At 39.9% G+C, this 16,697-nt stretch overlaps 1 protein-coding gene across 1 annotated transcript in view; it reads left to right on the top strand.

The window, feature by feature from the left end:
- Positions 1-16,697, top strand: part of Atl3 (atlastin GTPase 3) — a 44,756-nt gene that overhangs the window by 10,349 nt on the left and 17,710 nt on the right. Inside the window, exons 2-8 of the mRNA XM_057777572.1 lie at positions 3,301-3,515; positions 3,719-3,862; positions 9,585-9,689; positions 10,825-10,875; positions 13,874-13,930; positions 14,189-14,281; positions 15,240-15,378. Coding sequence (XP_057633555.1) covers positions 3,301-3,515; positions 3,719-3,862; positions 9,585-9,689; positions 10,825-10,875; positions 13,874-13,930; positions 14,189-14,281; positions 15,240-15,378 — 804 coding nt within the window. The remainder of the gene's footprint in view (positions 1-3,300; positions 3,516-3,718; positions 3,863-9,584; positions 9,690-10,824; positions 10,876-13,873; positions 13,931-14,188; positions 14,282-15,239; positions 15,379-16,697) is intronic.

Below are 16,697 nucleotides of genomic sequence, written 5' to 3'. Positions count from 1 at the left end.
AAGTTTTCCTCTCACGTCTACACATGAACCCAAGCATGTGCAAACCAGTGCAAACACATATGTACATGCACACATATACACACAAATAATAAATGAAACAGAAAATTAAAACTAAGTATTCAAGAGGGTGGGGTGGTGATCCAGACAAGGTGAGTTGAGTGTTGAAGTCTGAGTAAAGAGCAAGAAGGATTTCAGGCCGTGGGATAAATGGCTGCATAGGTCATCTACTTGAAATTGTGGGAGTAAGGCAGGACAAGATAGGACTGGAGCCCGAGCTTTCTCCCTATAGAAATACCAGTGAGAATAAATTTTTCAAGCAAGACAGTATGGGGAATAGTGGAAGGTTTTGACTTACAGGATGGAAACAGTTTTGAGCTGTCGGTCCATCAATGTTTGATTTTGTATTTTTGTGTTGCTAGGGTTGGAACACAGGGCTTTGTGCATACTAGGCAGGCCTCCGCACTAAGCTGCATCCCTATACCTTGCAATTTTGATAGTGTTTAAGGTGGCTGTCTTCATGACATATTCTCTCTCTCTTTTTCTTGTTCTTTTCAGGACAGGGTTTCTATGTGTAGCCAGGGTTTCTTTGTTTACCTTGACTGTCCTAGAACTAAGTCTGTAGACCAGGCTGTCCTCAAAGTCACAGATATCTACCTGCCTCTGCCTTCTGAGTACTGAAACTAAAGGCTTGCACCACCACTGCCTGGCTAGTTTTTGGTTTTCCAAAACAGGGTTTCTCTGTGTAGCCCTGATTGTCCTGGAACTCACTGGCCAGGCTGGTCTTGAACTTAGAGATATGACTGCTTCTGCCTCCTGAGTGCTGGGATTAAAGGGGTGTGTGCCATTACTTTTGGCTATGATGTTCTCAATATGTAAAGAAGTACAGGAGTTGAGCCCCAAGGGATGAGGTGATGATGTGGTCAAAGGAACAGTCAGAGACAAAGACTAGGCTAGGTTGAAAAGGGAAAAGACATGCTCATAAGGGTCAAGACCCTAAGGTTTCATGTTTTATTTTTTCCCAATGTCCTCTAGGAAACATTTTTTTTTCTCTCTGTTCAGTGCTATATACTCTAAGTTCCCTAGAGAAATACATACACCACTGCTGAGATAGACCAGACCCTAGGGTTTTGCTTAAGGAGTCCAACATAAATCAGCAAAGACCCTTTATCTGGGTTGAGTGAAAATGACGCTTTTGCTTGGGAAATCAGTAATAAACCCTCTTGTCTTTAGGAAGCAGGAGGGTGATAATATGGTAAAGATTGGTGTGCCTATTATGTATAAATTTATTTGTTGGTGATACATACATTTCAAAATGATTTTTTCGTTTTTCCTGGCCCAAATCAAAGAGACACTGTTAGTGAACAAGGTCCCCTTTAGCCAAGTTGTTTGTTAATGACTGCTTATATTCCTGATGAAGGGACATGCAGCATTACCCCAGCTCCCACACTAATATAACCTGTTTTCCTTTACTCTTGCTTAATGTGTTGTAGAAACCAAGAGAGGAATAGATGAGTAACAGCTTTCCTTTTCTTCCCTATGTCCCCAACAGTGTCTAGCTATTCTTGAAGTGCAGTTCCTTGTGATTAACCTTTTTGTCATTGGATTATTTCATCTTGCCTGTAGCCTGTACTTATCTTTTATGCCTTTTGGCTGATAGTCCCACCAGCATCCTTAGGATCACTGCTTTAGACTGTGTTATACTGCATAACATCCACTCATTTGAGAATTACTGTGTGTTTGCCATGTGTAATTCTCATTGTTCAATCAAGTTGTAATAGAATAATAGATGAAATTGAAAGTTCCAATGTATAAACTTAGTAATAAGATCTTGGGAGACTCTTGTATTGGTTACTTGGTTTGGTTGTATGTGAAAGTTGCTATGTTACTAAGTGAAACAAGATACACATCTTTCTCTCCCATAAAAGTGAACTGGCAGGGCACTTCTGCATGAAGCTCAGGCCCTACCTCGCTTGTTGTGCCAGTGCTTTAGGGTGTTGCCTTCCTGTGCTTGGCCCTCAGTGACTCACTTTCATTTCTCCAGTCAGAAGGGGAAAATGCTTAATCTGGAAGTTGCTTTTTTTTTTTTTTTCAGTCATAGTCTGTTTAGATCAAAACTTTGATGTGTAACATGATCACAAGTTGGTTTGGAAATGTGTTTCTTTTGGGTGGTTCATGTCCTGCTAAAACTCACATAGGGGAAGGGCATGAATTAGGCAACAGTGACACGTTAAAATTCCATCTCATAAACAATCTCTGTCTACCTCTTTTCTTAATTGCTCAAGCACAAACCAAGGCACAATTCTGTCAAAGTACATACACCCTGGGGAACCAGTGAGTTTTCTGGGCTTCCCCACAGAACACAGGTGAAGGATTTCTTACAGGGGTGTGAGCGCTCCTCTTTCAGATAGGTCATAACTGGAGAGTCTTTATCCAGAGTGTTAGTGCAAATTAGGCAGAATTGCATACATAGGTATCTTAGGGTTATTGTTTCTATTGTTTTTTATAATTTATTATTTTTATTTTATGTATATTGGTATTTTGCCTGTATGTATGTCTGTGTGAGGGTATTGGACCCTCTGAAACAGGAGTTATAGACAGTTGTGAACTACCATGTGGGTGCTGGGAACTGAACCTGGATCCTCTGGAAGAACAGCCAGTGCTCTTAACTGCTGAGCCATCTCTGCAGCCCCGGTTACTGTTTCTGTAATGAAACACTATGACCAAAGCAACTTAGGAGGAAAGATTTATTTGGCGTAAGCTTGCATGTCATAGTTTATCATCGAAGTCAGGGCAGAAACTCAAGCAGGGCAAGAACCTGGAGGCAGAGCTGATGCATTAACCATGGAGGAATACCCATGCTTGCTTCCTTCCTTTTCCTTTTTTTATTTTATTTTATTTTATTATTATTATTATTATTATTATTATTATTATTATTATTATTTTGGTATTTCGAGACAGGGTTTCTCTGCAGCTTTGGAGCCTGACCTGGAACTAGCTCTTGTAGACCAGGCTGGCCTTGAACTCACAAAGATCTGCCTGCCTCTGCCTCCCGAGTGCTGGGATTAAAGGTGTGTGCCACCACCTCCCGACTCTGGGACCTTTTAATTAAAAAAATGTTATATTCATTTGTGTGTGTGTGTGTGTGTGTGTTTGTATATTTATTAGTGTTAATGGAGTTCTATTAGTATCCCTGTATACTCCCAGCTTCATGGTTATTATATGTGTGTCTTGTTAAAGCTTTTGTTCTCTTCATGGTGTGTGTGTATAACTTAATTTCTTTTGGTCTCTAAATGAGCACAGGTGATGCCATGGAAAGTGGACAACCTGGTCCAGTGCAGGTTGTTTTGGTTCACAAAGAGCAACATTCCTTTGAGCTAGAAGAGAGAGCCTTGGCCAGCATCCTCCTGCAGGATCACATCCGAGATCTTGATGTGGTGGTAGTATCAGTGGCTGGTGCCTTTAGAAAGGGCAAATCCTTCATTCTGGACTTTATGCTGCGATACTTGTATTCTCAGGTAAGAAAGAATTAGCTTGTTTAAAAGTACAAAGTGAGCAAAATAAGCTCATGAGCTAAAATTGCTTAAGATTTGGTGAGGGCTCTGGGTATGTAGTCTAATGGTAAAATGCCTGCCTAGATTGTGAGGAGGCCCTGTATTTTATCCCCAGTGCCTCAGAAAGCAAAACCAAAATGTGATGGAACATCTTGTTTTTCCTGTAGAAAGAAGGTGGTCATTCAAATTGGTTGGGTGACCCAGAAGAACCACTGACAGGATTTTCATGGCGAGGAGGCTCTGACCCAGAAACCACTGGGATTCAGATTTGGAGTGAAGTTTTCACAGTGGAGAAGCCAGGTGGGAAAAAGGTAAGGATGTTAAAAATAAAAAGGAGAGAAAGAAAGAAAGAAAGGAAGAAAGAAAGAAAGAAAAAGACTTAGGTGTTATAACAGAATAACCAAATGAGAACTTACGTTTATTTTTTCTTGAGATAGGATGTGGGTGCATACTGCCATGCTTGGTTGGCTCTAGTTGAGAACTTTAACATATTCTGTGTTAATCCAATTAGAGAATAATTTTGATCCTTTTATTGCTTTTCTATTGAGCTTTTGACAGTAGATCCTACAGTTTACTCATCTAGATCCTTTACTAAGTAGAAAGCTTGATTTAGGGAGGTGTTAGTATATATTTTATAATAAAAATGTTTGCTTTGTAAAACATTACTCATTCAAACCTTCCTGCCGGGCGTTGGTGGCGCACACCTTTAATCCCAGCACTTGGGAGGATCTCTGTGAGTTCGAGGCCAGCCTGGTCTCCAAGAGCTAGTTCCAGGACGGGTTCCAAAACCACAGAGAAACCCTGTCTCGAAAAAGAAAAAAAAAAAAAACCCTTCCTTCCATCTTTTGAATTCCTTTAATGAGAAAGACACTCTGCTATTAAAAAAAAAAGTAAGGGGCTGGAGAGATGGCTCAGAGGTTAAGAGCATTGCCTGCTCTTCCAAAGGTCCTGAGTTCAATTCCCAGCAACCACATGGTGGCTCACAACCATCTGTAATGAGGTCTGGTGCCCTCTTCTGGCCTTCAGGCATACATGCAGAAAGAATATTGTATACATAATAAATAAATAAATAAATAAATATTTTTAAAAAATTTTTAAAAAGTAAGTATTGTAAAACTATAGAAAACAATGGTTAGAGCTGTATGTGCTGTTGGTACCCATAGTCTCAGCACTGGGGGCTAAGGTGGGATGGCAGCCACTTAGAGGTCAGCCTGGGCTTCTTAAAATGTACATGAAAGAGCAAGGCATGGTGACTTATGCCATGCAATGTAATCCCTACACTCGAGAGGCTGAGGTAGGAAGATTGGCACACATTTGAGGCCAATATGGACTATAAAGTGTTTCAAAAGCAACAAGAAAGTGATTTCGAAGTTTACTGTGCCCCACGGTAGAGCGCCAAAATGTTACGGCGTAAATGAACGGCAGACAGAAATTATTATAGAATATTCAGCTTTAATAAGGAAAGGACTTACAGAACCGAGGTCCCGAGGAGAACAGGAAAGCAGAAGGGAAGGCGGGGAGCACACCCGCAATATTTATAAGTAAAAAATAACCTTAGGGGACCCCGCCCTTCAAGCAAGGTGATTGGCTGGTCTTCCCCTACAATGCAATGTAATCCCTACACTCGAGAGGCTGAGGTAGGAAGATTGGCACACATTTGAGGCCAATATGGGCTATAAAGTGTGGGACACTGTTTCAAAAGCAACAAGAAAGTGATCTGGAAGTTTACTGTGCTACTGTGTGCTGTGAGACCATTTCTCTCAGTGATGAGTACACATGTAGCTTCTGTTCTTCAGAGAGCTTCCAATATGTCCCCTTGTTTCCTCTTTAGTCTCATTTTTCTAGCTAGCAGACATGTGTGACAGTAAACTTTTGTTCAGTTGGGATATCAAACTGATTCAAAATTCATCCTGATTCAGTAGTTTTTAGTGTATACATAAAGCTAAACAGTTATCAGCCCCATCTGACTCCAGAACATTTCATTACCTCAAAGGAGCCTCTGGTATTGGTACCAGTCACTCTCCATTTCCAGCTCCTTCCCAGCTCCTTGTCTCTACTAATTCACTATTGCCTGAGCTGTTAGGAAGCACAGCTGGATGGAGAACTAGGTGTGTTTGCATTCCACCTCCTTTTCTCTCCTTTTCTGTCTTCTCCCTTCCCTGCCTTCTTTTTCTGGTATTGGGGATTGAACAGAGTGTGTATGTCAGGCAAATGTTCTAGCTCTCAGTTACATCTCTAGCATCTCTATGGAGCTGTCTGTTCTGAGCATATGATATAAGTGAAATGATGTTTTTTGGGTCTGCCCTTATCCATTCAGCTTAATTCTCTTAGAGTATTCAATAGTTCTTTATTACCTTTCATGGCTGAACAATATTCCATTGCATGAAAATAGCATTCTTTTTTTTAATTCATCAGTTGTGAATATTTGGGCTGCTTATACCTTTTGTATATTATAAATAATGCTGCCTGTACATGCCCGTAATCTTAGTACTTGGGAGGCTGAGACATGAGTTTCAGGGTAGCTTGGGTTACAGTGTGAGATCCTATCTAGATTAACTTCTCCTCAAAATAAACAAAATCCCCAGAGTTGGAGAGTTGGCTCAGTGGCTCAAGAGCATTTGTTGCTGCTCTTTTAGAGGACCTGGGTTCAATTCCCAGCCCCCACATGGTATTTTACAATCATCTGTAATTACAGTCCCAATACCTTCTTTCAACCTTAGTGGATACAACATATGTGGTGCACAGACATACATGCAAACAAAATAGTCATATATACAAAACAATAAAATAAACACATCTAAAAACTTATAAAAATACTACCTGCTGCCGGGCGGTGGTGGCGAACGCCTTTAATCCCTGCACTCGGGAGGCAGAGACAGGCAGATCTCTGTGAGTTCGAGGCCGGCCTGGTCTACAAGAGCTAGCTCCAGGACAGGCTCCAAAGCTACAGAGAAACCCTGTCATAAATATAAATAAATAAATAAATAAATAAATAAATAAATAAATAAATAAATAAAACCTGCTTTAAACATCTATGTGCAAGTTTTTCTGAGATTGAAGCTCTTGTATATATCCATATGTTTGCTTTTTGTGTCTGTGACAAATACCTGAGATACAAACTTAAGGGAGGAAAGGTTTATTTTGGTCACAGCTTCAGAAATTGTAATCCTCAGCTGTTCATTGCTGTGGACCTGAGGCTAAGCTGAGCATGTCAGGAGGCTTGTGATGAGGCAGGGTTGACTACCATGGTGGGAAGCACGTGGAAGACAGAAGGGGCCAGGACAAGCATTTGCCTCAGAGTTGTGTCCTGAGTCACCTACTTCCTCATTCAGTATGAACTCATCAGTGCGTCACCATTAATGGGATGAGTGCCCTCACAGTGAAGTCACCTCTTAATGTTAGATTCAGCACCTGAGGACCGAGTCGACAGCAAGAGCTTCTTGGGGAAGATGCTGTGTGTGTTTCAGTGTCACATGGCAACTCTGTGACTGACTTGATTATTTTTTAACTTACTTTATTATTTTTTTAATGTATTGGTATTTCTGCATGCATTTATTTCTGTATACCATGTGCATGCAGTGCCTACAGGAGCCAGAAGAGGGCATTAGATCTCCTGAACCAGTGTTTAGGACAGTTGTGAGCTCTATATGTGGATGCTGGGAATCAAACTCAGGTCCTCTGAAAGGGCAGCTAGTGCCCCTAACCACTGAACCACCTCCAATCCCTGTGACTAACTTTTAAAAAAGATGCCTAATACCTTCTAACCAACCTGTATGCATAACTAACAATACAGGAGGCTCTAGTTTCTAATTCTTTCCAGCCCGATACTAATTTTTCTTCCTTTTGCATGAGATCATATTTAGTCAAAACTGGCTTCCAATTTGATACCTTAGCCTCCTGATTCCTAGGATTATAGGTGTGCACCAATATGCTTGACTTATTTGTCCTTTATATGTGTAGTAACTTATTTGATGAACTTGTAACCCCCACTATCTTTGTCTTGAGACCTCTCTATTTGTGTGTGTGTATTCCTGTGTTGGTGAATATGTATTTATGTTGTGTACAAACATATATTTATGTGTGTTTGTGTACAAACATATATTGAGGCCAGAGGAGAGCCTTAGCCTTTGCTGTCATCCTTAGGAATGTTATTTTTCTCTTTTGAGACAGTGTCTCATTGGCATGGAGTTTACCAATTAGGCTAGACTGTTGCCTAGTGAGTTGCAGGGATCCTGTCTCTTCTTCCCTAGTGTTGGGATTATAAGTGCACACCATGAAGTGCAGGATTTTCATATGGGTTCTGAGGAATACAAACTCATTTTACAAGATAAGCACTTAACTTACTGGAGCCATCTCCTGTCTAGCTCCGTGTGCGTGCGTGTGTGTGTGTGTGTGTGTATGTATGTATGTCTGTGTGTGTGTGTTTAATATCCAGAATAGTATGTATGAAGTAGTAAGTCATCGTGGTTTTGTATTACCTATTATAATTTGTATTTTACTAATGACTAATGGTATTGAACATTTTTCAGGTACTTAAGAGCCATTTGTACTTCTTTGGAGTAATATCTATTCAAATCAAATCCAAAGTTTACAAAATTTTTTATTTTATGTGTGTGGGTGTTTTGCCCATGTGTATGTCTGTACCATGTATATAAATGATATTCATGAAGGCCAGAAGGGGACATCAAATCCTCTGTAACTGGAATTATAGACAGTTGTTAGCAACCATATCAAACCTGGGTCCTCTGAAAGAGTAGCAAGTGTGCTTGACTACTGAATCATCTCTCTAGTCCCTGACTTACTTATCATTATAAATTAGCTTACAACGTAGTGGGTTTCCTTACAATTTTTTTCAGCCCCAGTATTCCTCCTTCTTTCAAATCATGTGTTTTCTAGTAACCCCATCTCTCTCTCTCTTTCTCTGTGTTTTTTTAATTTTTAATTTTTTTTTTTTTTTTGAGACAGGGTTTCTCTGTGTAACAGCCTTGACTGTCCTGGAACTCTCTAGACCAGGCTGACCTTGAACTCAGAGATCTGCCTGCCTCTGCCTCTCAAGTGCTGGGATTAAAGGTATTCACCATCAACTCCTGGTTTAATCCCATCTCTATTAAAGCCTCCCTTTTTTCTTTTTGGCTTTTACACATTCACCCACATAAATAAGGCTTACCTAAAAAATTAGAAACTGGGATCTGCATATGAAAGAAAACATGGTGTTCGTTTTTCTGAGCCTAAATCACCTTGTTTAATATACTATTTTTCATTCCTATATATTTTATTGGGAGTTGCATTTTTCTTTAAGACTGTAAAATTCTTTTGTTTACATGTGCTGCATTTTTCATTTTCTCATCTGGGGTGAATTTCTTACTGCGAAATGAATTGATTTCATTTTGTTACTGCGACTAGAGAAGCAATGGACATGAATTAGCACACATCTGTGGTAGCATAGGCTTTTGGTATGACTGTGAGTAGTATTAGCTGGATCATATGTGTTTTATTTTTAATTTTTAAGCCACTGCTTTTCATAGTGGTTATTCCAGTTTACATTCCCAATAAACAAATATTTTATAATTTAATTAAAAATATTAAAATATGAAATGCCTGGTGAATAGTGAGAAGTGGCTGGCTATGACATTGACATTTTTCTTTGGTGGGATAATTTTATCTTTATGTTGCTGCATGTACTTGTGTTTTGTAGCATTTTACCAGGTCAGAGCAGATACTGACACCTAGCAAGGCACCTAATTGCATTTTTCTGATAGAACCTACAAACAGGGGTTGGGTAGCTCATGTAAATGTTACTTAAAATTTTTTTTCTTTTTGATTTTTTTAAGATGGTATCTCATTCTATAACCCATGCTGGCCTCTAACTCCTTATGTTGTTCAGACTGATCTTGAACATAATGACTATCCTCTTGTCTCAGCTTCTCAAGTGCTGGGATTATAGGGTGGGATATCAGGTAACTGTGTACTTTTATTCTTTGCATTCTCCTTTTCTTCATTTTAATTCTTTTTGCTTTTCCTTTCCTTTTCAAGGTTGCAGTTGTTCTGATGGATACCCAGGGGGCATTTGACAGCCAATCAACTGTGAAAGATTGTGCTACGATCTTTGCTCTAAGCACCATGACTAGTTCTGTTCAGGTAAGCTCCCCTCCTCTGCTCCCTTCCTTTGCCCATCTTCCCCTTTCTTTCCCTTCCACCCTCCCTTCTTTTGGGGATTGAACCTAGGACCTTGACAATGCTGGGTCAACCTTGACAGTGCCTTGACTGTTCTACACTAGCTCTCTAGTCTGTCAGTTATTTTCTGTTCACACAGTTCTTGTGGTTGTATACGAGAGTTCTTTTTAGATTGTGTTCTAGTTTGCTCCTCTGTGATTGTGATAAACCACTCTGATTAAAATTACTTGGGGAAGAAAAGGTTTATTTAGGTTACACTTCTAGGTCACGATCCATCATTGAGAGAAGACAGTAGGAGCTCAAGGCAGGAATTTGGAGATCTGGAGATAGGATCTATAGAGAATGCTGCTTATTGGCTTTTTCCTGCTCATGCTTAGCTAGTTTTTATATGTATAATTTCAGACCTGCCTAACTAGGGATGGTAACACCTGCTGTGGGCTGGACCCTCCCATTTCAGTCACCAATCAAGAGAATCCCTTCCTGGCTCAGCAGTTAAGAGCACTGGCTACTCCTCTAGAGGACCCGAGTTCAATTCCCAGCACCTACTTGGCAGCTCATAACTGTGTGTAACTCCAGTTCCAAGGAATCCATGGCACTAGGCATACATATGGTGCATATACCTCTACAAAGTACCATACAAATTAAAAAAATAAATCTCGAAAAGAAAGGAAGAAAATCTCTTCTAATCATGGCCATAGGACAGTCTGTTTGAGGAAGTTAATCAGTTGAGGTTTCTGATTTCTCAGGTGACTTCAGGATTGTGTCAAGTTGTTAAAATTTAAGCAACATAAGCTACATGCATAACTTAAACTTTTAAGCTCAAAATGAGTTTTTTTTAATAAGTATATACAAAGCATTTCAAGAAAAATCTCAAACCTTTTAACCTGTTTTAAACTATAAAGAAGGAATTTTTGGATTTTAGTCTTACATTCTTATTTTTCCTAAAAGACTGATAATACTGCTGTATATAAAAATAGCCCTCATATGCATAAATGCAAATCTTGAATTGTACAAAGCTCCATCCATCCAGTATTCTAAGCTAATTGGGGACTTGTTTGAAGTAAGCCAGTATACTATCAATCTGGATTTTGTTTTCTAGATTTACAATTTGTCCCAGAACATTCAGGAAGATGATCTTCAGCAGCTACAGGTAATAAGAAAGGGTAATGGGAATAGTGGCTGAAAGATAAAGTATCAAGTGTTTTTTATCCTGTGGAATCTAGACATGAAAGCAGAAGGGGGGACTGTCTGAGGACAGGAAAGAGACCAGGGAGGAGGAGGGATGTGAGAAAATAGCAGTGGGTGGGTGGATGGTGCTGGAAAGAGGCTCAGTCATTGAAGCTCCTGCTGTGCAAGCATGACGACCTGGGATTGAAACCCCAGCACTCACATAAAATGAACAGCCAGGGGTGGTGGCTCATGCCTTTTATCACAGCACTCAAGAGGTAGAAGCAGGTGGATCTCTAACCTTGAGGCCAGGCTGGTCTACACAGTGAGTTCCAGCATGGTGGTTTGCTAACCCCAGTGTTGGAGAGGTAGATAGGACAATATCTAGAGTTTACTGGCCAGTAGTCTAGAAAACTGCATAGTTCCAGGTTCTGTGAGAGATCGTGTTTCATAAACTAAGGTTGAATGGTATAGAAGAAACCTGACATCCTCTGGTCTCCCATACACATGCCCTAGCATGCATACGTACCTCACAAACACACACACACACATATATACACACATGAGCATGTACATATGCATATAACACACATATAGACACACAGCAAAAACATACACATATAAAAACAAAAGAAATAAAAGCAAACAGCTATATGTATTCCTCATAATTTTCTTTGTTTTTTGTTTTTTGAGTATTGTTTTTTGAGATAGAATCTATGTATCCCTGGCTGGCCTGGAACTCACAGAGATCCACCTGCCTAAACCTCCAAAAGAGCTGGAATTAAGGCCATGTGCCACTACAGCCAGCCTTTAATATCATGATTATCATTTTAAAGAATTTAAGAATAAGCTGGGTGGTGGTGACATATGCCTTTAATTCCAGCACTCAAGAGACAGAGGCAGGTGGATTTCTGAGTTTGAGGCCAGCCTGGTCTACAGAGCAAGTTTTAGGGTAGCCAAAGCTGTTACACAGAGAAACTCTGTCACAAACAAACAAATGGATCTGGTGAGATCTGGTGAGATGACTCAGTAGAAGTGTTAAATCCCTAGAACCCACATGTTGGTAAGAGAAAACCAACTCCTTAAAGTTGTCCTCTAACCTCTACATGTGCATTGGTGTGTGTGTGTGTGTGTTTGTGTGCACAAATAAATACAAAAAAGTTAAAACTCCACAATGGATGAAAACCCTGGAAGAAAGTGAATGAAGCATTTAAAACAGAAAATTTAGAACTAAGGGCAAAGGTTTTGGTTGTAGTAATTTTCCACTCTGTACCTGTCTTTCTTTGTCTTCCTGGTCTTGGACTTCTGATTTTCCTGCTTCTACCCTCCCAAGTGCTGTGATTAGAGTGGAACTAGCTCTTGTAGACCAGACTGGCCTCGAACTCAGAGAGATCCACCTGCCTCTGCCTCCCAAATGCTGGGATTAAAGGCGTACGCCACCACCATCTGACTACCTTTACAGGTCTGTGAGAGAGACATGAATGGACAGGCATAATGGTTCGTTCATTCTACTATGAAGACTACTGTCAAAATACTCTGCAAACTCAATGGTATATTTTCTACAGAATTGCTGAAAATAAAAAGTGTTGGGTGGGGATGGGCCAGTGAGATGGTTCACTGGGTAAAGGTGCTTGCATGTAGGCCTGATGTCACAAGTTCAATCCCTGAATCCCACAGGGTAGAAACAGAGAACCAATCTACAAAGTTGTCCTTTGATCCACATAAAAGGGGTCACACACACACACACAAAATGAATACGTTAAATAAGAGAGGCTGGAGATGTAGTTAAGTGGTAAAGCAACTGCATATCATGTGTATACCTTAGGTCAATGTCCAACACTCCATTACAAAGTTTGATGTTAAAGTCTAGATTTTAAAAAAATGTATGTATGTATGACGTGCATGTGTGTTTACATGCCATGGTACACACGTGTAACTTAATTTGGGAGTCCATATTCACGTTCCTCCTTGTTAAGACAGAGTCTATCTTGTTATTTTTGCTGCTGTGTGTCTTAAGCTAACTGGCCTGTGAGCTTTGGGTGTTTGTTCTGACTCTCCATCCCATTTTGCTGTACGAGTGCTGGGATTATAGATGCAAACTACCACATCTGACTTTTTGTGTGGGTTCTGGGGCTTGAATTTGGGTTGGAGTCCTCAGACTTTTACCCACTGAATGATTTTCTCAGGCTAAATTTTTGTTAAGATTGCATACACTACACTTGTATTTCTCTGGTAGAGGGTAGGACCTAGGGTCAGATTTCTAAACATTTCTTTAGTTGTCAGTCCCAGCTGTTTAAGAGGTCTGCTAAGAGAATGTTTTATTTCTTGGGCCTTTTTGCTTCCTCCCATTTGTTAGCAGGGCATAAAATGCTGGAACTGGACATTTGTCCTCCGTTTCTTTTTGCCATCGTGTTTGTGACAAGTTCTTTGTACTGTCACATTATTTCATGTTCTCTTTGTCCTGTGAATTTGACAGTTAAGCTTCATTTTCTTATACTTAACTGTGGCTTCATGAAGAAACAGGTAAATATGTGCAGGAATCCTAATCTGAGTGAATTCATTGCCATTTGAATGGTGTAGATATTTACTATACTAACAGGACTTTTGCTGTTAGAGATAACAGTGCACAAAATGGTAATGCCCCTGCCCTGTGGTCGGAGTGCTCATGGTGATTAAAGGCTACCACATCCAGCTAAATTAATATTTACATTTTTTTAGATTTATGTGTATAAGTGTTTTTGCCTACATGTATGAATGTGCCTGGTGCCCATGGAGGTCAGAAGAGTGTTATATCCCCTGGAACTGGAGTTATAAATGATTGTGAGCCTCTATATGGGTGCTAGGAATCAAACCCAGGTCCTCTGGAAGAACAAGTGCTCTTAATTACTGAACCGTCTTACCAGCTCCCAAATATTTTTGCAAAAGAATACTATAAAACTATTTTAAAGTAGTTTCAAGCCACTAACTCTTCTTTTCTAAAGCTCTTCACAGAATATGGACGTCTGGCAATGGATGAAATTTTCCAAAAACCCTTCCAGGTAAAGCACTATAGAGTCACAGTTTAGTTCACAGTTCAGCAGATGTGCCTGTTTTTAATATAACCTATAAACTACAGTTTGTTTTGCTGGTTTTTTTTTTAGACTGATTCTTGTTACTTAGCTCAGGCTGGTTTCCTTCAGCATGCCCTTTGAAGAAGATTCTGCTAATCTTTCTGCTAAAGTATTACAGTAATAACTAATTAATCTTGAATATGCACTTGTACAGGGTTATAATTCTGTTCTTTTCTGCCATAATAGACTCTGATGTTTTTGGTTCGAGACTGGAGTTTTCCTTATGAATATAGCTATGGACTGCAAGGAGGAATGGCATTTTTGGATAAGCGTTTACAGGTAAGTGGAGATCTGAATAATTACCTAAAAGTAGTAACTTACTCATTTGCTTTTGACTGTTGGAGGGAGCGGGTCGCTTGTTTGTCCCGGCCACCCGGCTAGCTTACACCCGAAATAACCACACAGAAACTGTATTAATTAAAACACTGCTTGGCCATAGCTCTAACTTCTTATTGGCTAACTCTTAAATATTAGTTTAACCCATTTCCATTAATCTGTGTATCGCCTCGTGCCAGTGGCTTACCGGAGATTCTAACTGGTGTCCATCTCAGGCAGAGGATCCATGACTTCTCTCACTCAACCCTTCTCAGCATTCAGGTCTGCCTTCTCCGCCTACCTAAGTTCTGCCCTTTCAGGCCCAAAAATGCAGTTTCTTTATTCATTAACCAATGAAAGCAACACATGAACAGAAGACCCCCTACACCATGGTAAAGTTGAAGGGCCTGGGCATATGATATATAGGCACTGTAGAGGAACTCTGAGCAAAAGGCCATTGTAATTATAATTTCCAGTTGTTATTTGGATCAGGTTCTATTTGTGCCTTTAGAATGTCATGTTTATAATTGTAGTTCTGTTCTTATTCATTATTATTTGCTTTGGCATATGTACATATATATATATATAAACCAGCCTAGCCTGTTCCCTAAAACCGAAGCACAGGAGACTTTTGTCAGTCACTGCTAGCTTATTGGATCCTCCTTCTGGCCAACAAGGCTTCTCTTCTTCTTAAATGTTGTGCAATACCCTTTAAAATCAAGTCTTTAGTAACTGCTCTCAGTTAGCTATGGGAACAAAGTGCACGGTCATGCACTTACTGCTTTTGGGGTTCTGGCTCTTCCCATTGGTCACTCTGATCTGTCAGTCAGGAAGTTTTCTTTCCTTTGTCTTTATACTAATGGCTGCTAGTGACAAATACCAAATTATTTTTAGCTGGTAAACTGTTGATTTTCCTTGGCAGGTGAAGGAACATCAACATGAAGAAATTCAGAACGTTCGAAATCATATTCACTCATGTTTCTCGGATGTTACCTGTTTTCTCTTACCACATCCAGGGCTCCAGGTGGCCACAAGCCCGGACTTTGATGGGAAATTGAAAGGTGTGTTACAGACATTGTTACTGTACATATGATTTGATCTTTGGAATTCCATAATGAACAGTAAGTGTCAATTATAAGTCAAATGGATGGTTATGAGAACAAATGTGGTTTCATAGAGAGAGTAGCATTAGTCTAACTCAGATTTTGCTCCTGACTTACTGTGACCATCAGAAGGATTTTGCCTGCTCACAAACTGGAAATAAGATTATGTTCTTCAGGGATCTTTCCAAGAGATACATTATGGTTCCCACCTTACAAAAGATCAAAGTGCTGAATAAAGGAAGACAAAGTCAAGACATCCAATATTTTTCAAGTACAATTATCTTCCTCAGGAAAAGTACATGATAGACAGCTAAGTTACTGTTTACAATTACTTGTGTTTGTAGCAAAAGCTGATGCTGGGTCATGGGCTAACATCAGAATTGCTGAATTGTTGGTGGGTTAGAGAACCAGGATGCTTGGGTACCATTGTCTTATTTTGTTCCTTATTCCTGGAGGCCTTGCGTCACCTGATGGCTGGCCCGCAGTTTGTTCATAGGCTGATCGGAGTCTCTCAGTTTCCCTAAGACTCTGATAACAGTAGCTGCCAGCTTTACAGTCCCTGTGTCCCCAGTGTTGTGCCAAATGCTTGCAAACTAAGTTCACAGTAATTCCATGAAGTTACATCATTTCTTTTATCTCAAGCTGGTGAAAACAAGGAAAGTTAAGCAACTCACTCAAAGTTCTCAGCTAAAAGCAGTGGGGCAGAGGTTCACGTCCTGATTCTGGTGCCTTAAAGCCCGTACCATAGGAATAGTCGTTCATTGTTGTTTGAAGGAAGTCTTTAGAGAATATTTACTTGTTGAGTTACCAGGGCAACTTGCCTTTTAAAAATAGTCTCAGTATATATGAAATACATAGTTTTTATTTTTTATTTAGTTAATTTAAGAAGAATAAAATATTTTCTGTCAAAATGTACAGACATAAGGCTAAAGAGATGTCAGTAGTTTAGAGTGCTCTTTGGTTCTGTCGTCTGTCCGTGTCCCCCCTCCCCCCATCCTGCATCAAATAGTTCACAACTGTCTGTAACTTCAGTTTCAGGGGATCTGCTGCCTTCTTCTGACCTGACTGGGTACTGGCATGGACATAGTACACATAACATATGTACATGCAGCCACACACATAAACTAAAAATGGATACTTAACATTTTTTCTTAGATTTATTCTGTGTGTATGAGTATTTTGCCTGCTTGTATGTTTGTGCACCATGTGTGTGCCTGGTGCCTGCAGTGCTCAGAAAAGTGTTCTGGCTCCTCTGGAACTGGAGTTATTGATTGTTG

The sequence above is a fragment of the Chionomys nivalis genome, chromosome 8 (assembly GCF_950005125.1).
Source record: "Chionomys nivalis chromosome 8, mChiNiv1.1, whole genome shotgun sequence".
Lineage (NCBI taxonomy): Eukaryota > Metazoa > Chordata > Mammalia > Rodentia > Cricetidae > Chionomys > Chionomys nivalis.
Note: the sequence above shows the minus strand (reverse complement) of the source record. Positions and strands in the feature narration are given on the sequence as shown.